Source organism: Lepidochelys kempii, chromosome 16 (assembly GCF_965140265.1).
Source record: "Lepidochelys kempii isolate rLepKem1 chromosome 16, rLepKem1.hap2, whole genome shotgun sequence".
In the NCBI taxonomy this organism is placed as follows: Eukaryota; Metazoa; Chordata; order Testudines; family Cheloniidae; genus Lepidochelys; species Lepidochelys kempii.
The window spans coordinates 27,316,163-27,323,314 of record NC_133271.1 but is presented as its reverse complement, the minus strand read 5'-3'; the positions used below and the strand labels follow the sequence as shown (position 1 = coordinate 27,323,314).

Below are 7,152 nucleotides of genomic sequence, written 5' to 3'. Positions count from 1 at the left end.
TCACCTCCGCCACCCTGGGCCTGAGCGGGAAGCCACCACCTGCTTCTCAGCCCTCCCAGGCTTCCTGCCAAACAGCTGATTCGTGGTAAGCCGGGGGGGGGGGTGGAGAAGCAGAGCAGGGCAGTGCGTTCAGGGGTGGAGACGGAGGTGAGATGAGCTGGGGTCAGGCGCGGGGAGCTGCCGGTGGGTGCTCTGCACCCACAGAATATTCCCCATGGGTGCTCCAGCCCCAGAGCACCCATGGAGTTGGCGCCTAAGGGGCCACTTTTGATGTGATCAGTGAGGGGAGCACCTGCTCCCCCCCAGCTATGCTCCCCCGCCCCTAGGAGCCAGAGGGACCTGCTTGATGTTTTCTGGGAGCTGCCCCAGGTAAGCACCGCAGGGACTCCCCACCTTGCCCCCCGGTAGGTTCCTCTGGCTTTTAGGGGTGGGATGGGCACCTACTATGGTGGCCCACGAGACCCTCCTGCCCAGTTCTGGGGGCAGTCAGGGGATAGGGGAGGATGGGGCAGGGGTCCTGCGGGGGCGTCAAGGAACGCAGGGGGTTGGATGGGGCAGGAGTCCCGGAGGGTGGGCAGTGACCCCCTCATGGGGTGAGGAGGGAACCCGTTGTTAAGATTTTGGCAGCTTATCACTGATTACTTGCAATAGTTACTGTCCTTATGGTAGGGGTTGATTTTATCAGAAGGGCAGCAATTGCTAGGATTGCTATACATTAGCACCAGTGCACAGAGGAGCAAGTTCTACAGACTCTGGACCCCCAGGGCCAGCAGCCCCAGGACACCTGGCCCCGCCCCTCTCAGTCGGGGAGGCGGGGCTCTCTGTGGGCGGGCTGTACCATTGCGCGGCGAGTCTGCGGGGGGCGAGTTGCGGTGAGCCGGCTCCTCCCATCACCCTGCACTGTGAGACCGGATTGGTTGATCCCGCCCAACCAGGCTTTTTCGCGTTCTAACATCTGGCCTCGTTCGGCTTCCGTCCTTTCGCTCGAACCGCTGGCGACATGGTGAGTGGATTCTGTGGCTGGGGCCCCTCGCAGCTCTAATCCGGAGCCATCCGCGGGGAGAGGCGGCCGGAGGCCCGGCCGCTCCCGCCGAAGCACCGCTGTTCCCTCGCGCGGGCCGGGAACGGGGGCGCCGAGACTCCGCGGGGCCGACGCCGGGGCTAGGCCGCGCCGGGTGCCTGGGTCCCCGCTGGGTCCGGGCTCTGAGGGGCGGGCTGGACTGGGCCTCGGGGGAGGCGGGCCCGGCTTTGAGGGGGCAGCCGGCTGGGCCCGGGGAAAGGTGCGGGGGACGGGCCCGGGCCTGGCTTTGAGGGGGCAGCCGGCTGGGCCCGGGGAAAGGTGCGGGGGACGGGCCCGGGCCTGGCTTTGAGGGGGCAGCCGGCTGGGCCCGGGGAAAGGTGCGGGGGACGGGCCCGGGCCTGGCTTTGAGGGGGCAGCCGGCTGGGCCCGGGGAAAGGTGCGGGGGACGGGCCCGGGCCTGGCTTTGAGGGGGCAGCCGGCTGGGCCCGGGGAAAGGTGCCGGGGACGGGCCCGGGCCTGGCTTTGAGGGGGCAGCCGGCTGGGCCCGGGGAAAGGTGCCGGGGACGGGCCCGGGCCTGGCTTTGAGGGGGCAGCCGGCTGGGCCCGGGGAAAGGTGCCGGGGACGGGCCCGGGCCTGGCTTTGAGGGGGCAGCCGGCTGGCCCCGGGGAAAGGTGCCGGGGACGGGCCCGGGCCTGGCTTTGAGGGGGCAGCCGGCTGGGCCCGGGCCTGGCTTTGAGGGGGCAGCCGGCTGGGCCCGGGGAAAGGTGCCGGGGACGGGCCCGGGCCTGGCTTTGAGGGGGCAGCCGGCTGGGCCCGGGGAAAGGTGCGGGGGACGGGCCCGGGCCTGGCTTTGAGGGGGCAGCCGGCTGGGCCCGGGGGGAGCTCTGCGAGGCGGTCCGGCAGGGGTCTGAGCGGGGCGCTCTCGCTCTCCTTGGCAGGCTAAGATCAAGGCCCGTGACCTGCGAGGGAAGAAGAAGGAGGAGCTGCTGAAGCAACTGGATGACCTAAAGGTGGAGCTGTCCCAGCTGCGGGTGGCCAAGGTGACGGGCGGAGCCGCCTCCAAGCTGTCCAAGATGTAAGTCCGAGCTCTGCCTCCCGCTTAGGGGCCTGGCCGTGAACCTCTGGGGGGCAGTGGCGGCTGTGAAGCTGCAGTGCTGTAACTGCATTGCGCCTATCGGATCTCACAGTGCTGTGCTTCAAGGTGGGGAATCTCCAGGGCCCCTGGCCCAGGGTTACATTAGGCTACAGGTGCTTCAGCCCTCATCCAACCCTAGCCATAGGCTATGCTGTGTGGGCACACGCTAGCCTGTTGCAGGGCGAAGGGAGCATTACTTCTTTCAACTGATATTGCTGTAGCAGTTTCTTCACCTAACAGGCTGTTTCTCGGTGATGTGGCACATTTGAGATATATGATGTAGCAATACCATCCTTGTCCTGAGAGTAGGTAGCATTGAAGAGGAGGAAACAAATGTGGACTAGACAGGAGAAGGGGAGTTAAGTGTTTGGGTAGAGGGGAAGCTCCAGGGTAGTAAGATTCTAATTGTTAAAAAAGAGTAAAATAATTACTGTGCCTTGAATATAGTAAGAAATAATTCTCAAGTAGTGCCTCCATTATCCAGTTTCTATAGTTCCTCTTACATATTTTGCAAAGTACTTGCTAGTTTTAAGCCTGTGTTTTGAGACACGTTTCTTTACTCTCTGCAGCCGGGTTGTCCGCAAATCCATTGCTAGAGTGCTGACTGTCATCAACCAGACCCAGAAAGAGAACCTGAGGAAATTTTACAAAGTAAGTCCGAACTTTGTACTTCGTTAGGCCCTACCCTACATTTCTTTCTGGCCATTTTCAGATACGTGGATAGAGTTGTGAGGCAAGAGACCCAGCTAGCTGCAAGAATAATTCTTCAAATGAGATCTTGGGAAAAGTGTAACATTAATCTCATGTTATAATGGTCCCTTCTCAAAATACTGTTTATTGCAAGACTAACACCCAGCACTGCTCTGAATTGAGTAGATGCAGTGTGAATCTGTTCTTGCTAAAGGATTCTTCTACTGGACAGCATGTAACTCTGTTATCTGGCTTTGTGTGCTTTCCAGTAGGCACAGGTGTAAGTGCTTTGTTGGAAAATACATTCGTAAAGATTGGCAGTCTTGAGGGATCAAGTCAGTGAGAACATTGGAACGCTTTTTCCCCTCAGCAGGGTGTTATTTCTCATGGGCCACATTCTTTGCTGTACACCAGGATTATCTAGAGCAGGTGACCAAGTGTATACTTCCAGAGGTCCTGGCAGACTCCTGGGATTAATAAAATCAGGAATCACCCAACTTTAGGCTGCAGTCCTGTCTGGTAAAATGGCTGGTAGTGACTGAGGGTTGGTACCCTCACAGGTGTTGAGTAGCGTAAAGCCATTTCCTAGTGGACAAAGTATATGTCCTACACATGAACAGCATAGGGAAATTTTAGCTTCTCCTCTCCGAGCAGTACCGACAGGCAGGACAGCTTTATGTACTTGTACACACCCAGATCCTTTGCAGATTACCCTTGCCACTGCATCCACACTGCTCAGTAAAGTCTGCTTAAAAAAAACACAACTGCTTTTGAAGTTCATTTATTATTTTTCTGCAAACAGGGCAAAAAGTACAAGCCTCTTGACCTACGGCCGAAGAAGACTCGTGCCATGCGCCGCAGATTAAATAAGTACGAAGAAAGTTTGAAGACCAAAAAACAGCAGCGAAAAGAGCGCCTGTACCCTGTCCGGAAGTTTGCTGTTAAGGCATAACCCTTTGCATACTATGGATCTGTCAATTATATTGACTAGTTTTTCTCATTAAACATCAAGTTGTTTGGAAACTGACAGGCCTAGATACTTGTTTCATAGTATGGATTTGGTTCAGAACTCACGATAACACTTTATGGAGAGAAATGATTCTGTTAGAGATCATGGGAGCCTTATGCTAGTGTAGCTTGGAAGATGCTAAAGTTAATTTCTGTCACCATTTGCATTATAAAACTGTTTAGTTTTCTGTAGTGTCCTCTTTAAAGAACATGCTAATGTTTTAGGCAAACATGAGTCTTTGCAAATATCTGAATCCACTAAGCTTTTAAGTTTTGGGGCAGAAGTATTAAACTTCTGACTTCTCAAAGTGAATTAGTGTGTGTCTACTAGTTCGAGAAGCTTTTTCTATTTTAAGCTTTTCTTGAGTGTCAGTCACTGCAGGATCTGATCACTGTACAGGTAAATTAGCATAGTGAGGTTCCTTCTCTCTGCCTCTTTTTGAGCAGTGACTCTACAGCTGGAGCTCCTGACTGTTGTTGCTCAGATGAACCCCAGTATATCCAGTAAAAATGTCTATACAGCCATTGATGGTGTTATGTCATTCTAAACCATCTGGCATACAATTCATGCTTAAAAATTACTAGCATTGATAGTAATGCTTAAGCTATTATGTGGAGATTCACCTCACTTTCAACAGGTGTTCAAGTGTGGCTTGAAAGCTCATTGCAATCTTAATCTTGATTTCAGAGGATTGGCCTCCTTCTGAATAGTAGTCATGACTGAACTACGGGTATTGAAGGGTATGTGCCGTTTAGGAAAGACAACTGTAAAGGTTGGGGAGTAGCATTGTATATCAATGAGGTGGTAGAACGTAAAGAAATAAGAAGCGATGGAATGGATAAGACAGAGTCCATCTGGGCAGAAATCACGTTAGGGAAGAAAACTACTAGAGCCTTTCCTGTGATAGTGCTTGGGGTTGCTATAGACCTCCGGGATCTAATTTGGATATGGATAGAGACCTTTTTAATGTTTTTAATGAAGTAAATACTAATGGAAACTGCATGATCATGAGAGACGTTAACTTCCCAGATATAGGCTGGAGGACAAGTGCTAGTAATAACAATAGGGCTCAGATTTTCCTAGATGCAATAGCTGAATCAAGTAGTTGCTGAACCGACAAGAGGGAATGCCATTTTAGATTTGGTTTTGGTGAGTAGTGAGGACCTCATAGAAGAAATGGTTGTAGGGGACAACCTTGATTCAAGTGATCATGAGCTAATTCAGTTCAAACTGAACGGAAGGATAAACAAAAATAAATCTGCGACTAGGGCTTTTGATTTCAAAAGGGCTGACTTTCAAAAATTAAGGAAATTCGTTAGGGAAGTGGATTGGACTGAAGAATTTATGGATCTAAAGGCAGAGGATGCCTGGGATTACTTTAAATCAAAGCTGCAGAAGCTGTCGGAAGCCTGCATCCCAAGAAAGGGGAAAAAATTCATAGGCAGGAGTCGTAGACCAAGCTGGATGAGCAAACATCTCAGAGTGGTGATTAAGAAAATGCAGAAAGCATACAGGGAGTGGAAGATGGGAGGGATCAGCAAGGAAAGCTACCTTATTGAGGTCAGAACATGTAGGGATAAAGTGAGACAGGCTAAAAGTCAAGTAGAGTTGGACCTTGCAAAGGGAATTAAAACCAATAGTAAAAGGTTCTATAGCCATATAAATAAGAAGAAAACAAAGAAAAGTGGGACCACTAAACACTGAGGATGGAGTGGAGGTTATATATATAGGTATGGCCCAAAACAAATACTTTGCCTCAGTCTTTAATGAGGATCTTAGGGATAATGGTAGCATGACGGATGGGAATGAGGCTATGGAGGTAGATATTACCATATCCGAAGTAGAAGCAAAACTCAAACAGCTTAATGAAACTAAATCAGGGGGCCTGGATAATCTTCATCCAAGAATTGGCACACACAATTGCAAGCCCATTAGCAAGAATTTTTAATGAATCTGTAAACTCAGGGGTTGTACCATATAACTGGAGAATTGTTATCATAGTTCCTATTTTTAAGAAAGGAAAAAAGGTGATCCGGGTCAAACTAACAGGGCTGTAGTTACACCTGTAGTATGCAAGGTCTTGGAAAAGAATTTGAAGGAGAAAGTAGTTAAGGACATTGAGGTCAGTGGTAAATGGGACAAAATACAACATGGTTTTAAAAAAGGTAGATCGTGCCAAACTCCTTCTTTGAGACAGTAACAGATTTTTTAGACAAGGGAAACGCAGGGGATCTAAATTACTAGATTTCAGTAAGGCATTTGATACAGTGCCACATGGGAATTATTAGTTAAATTGGAAAAGATGGGGGAATCAATATGAAAATTGAAAGGTGGATAAGGAATTGGTTAACAGGGAGACTACAGCGGGTCCTACTGAAAGGTGACCTGTCAGGCTGGAGGGAGGTTACCAGTGGAGTTCCTCAGGGATCAGTTTTGGGACCAGTCTTATTTAAACTTTTTATTTCTGAGCTCGGTACAAAAAGCGGGAGTGTGCTAATAAAGTTTGAGGATGACACGAAGCTGGGAGGTATTGCCAATTCAGAGAAGGCCCGGGATATCATACAGGAGGATCTAGATGACCTTGTAAACTGGAGTAATCAGATGAAATTTAATAGTGAGAAGTGTAAGGTCATGCATTTAGAGATTAATAACAGGAATTTTAGTTATAAGCTGGGGAAGCATCAATTAGAAGTAACGGAGGAGGAGACAGACCGAGATATGGCCGTGAAAAAAGCTAATGCGGCCTTGGGATGCATCAGGTGAGGTATTTCCAGTAGAGATAAGGAGGAGTTAGTACCGTTCTACAAGGCACCGGTGAGATCTCATCTGGAATACTGTCTGCAGTTCTTGTCTCCCATGTTTAAGAAGGATGAATTCAAACTGGAACAGGTACAGAGAAGGGCTACTAGGATGATCCGAGGAATGGAAAATGGAATGGAAAACATGTCTTATGAAAGGGGACTCAAGGAGTTTAGCTTGTTTAGCCTAACCAAAAGAAGGTTGAGGGGAGACATGATTGCTCTCTCTAAATATATCAGAGGGATAAATACCAGAGAGGGAGAGGAATTACGTAAGCTCAGTACCAATGTGGACACAAGAACAAATGGATATAAACTGGCCATCAGGAAGTTTAGACTTGAAATTAGACTAAGGTTTCTAATCATCAGAGGAGTGAAGTTCTGGAACAGCCTTCCAAGGGAAGCAGTGGGGGCAAAAGACCTATCTGGCTTCAGGATTAAACTCGATAAGTTTATGGAGGAGATGGTATGATGGGATAACATGATTTTGGCAATTAA

The 7,152-nt window shown here is 50.0% G+C and overlaps 1 protein-coding gene across 1 annotated transcript; it reads left to right on the top strand.

Annotated features, from left to right (window-relative positions):
• Window positions 1-903: 903 nt before the first annotated feature.
• Window positions 904-3,874, top strand: RPL35 (ribosomal protein L35). The gene is made up of 4 exons (XM_073313984.1): window positions 904-1,003; window positions 1,961-2,097; window positions 2,727-2,808; window positions 3,650-3,874. The coding sequence occupies exons 1-4, from the start codon at window positions 1,001-1,003 to the stop codon at window positions 3,797-3,799; spliced, it is 372 nt and encodes a 123-aa protein (XP_073170085.1). The 5' UTR covers window positions 904-1,000; the 3' UTR covers window positions 3,800-3,874.
• The last annotated feature ends 3,278 nt before the right edge of the window (window positions 3,875-7,152 follow it).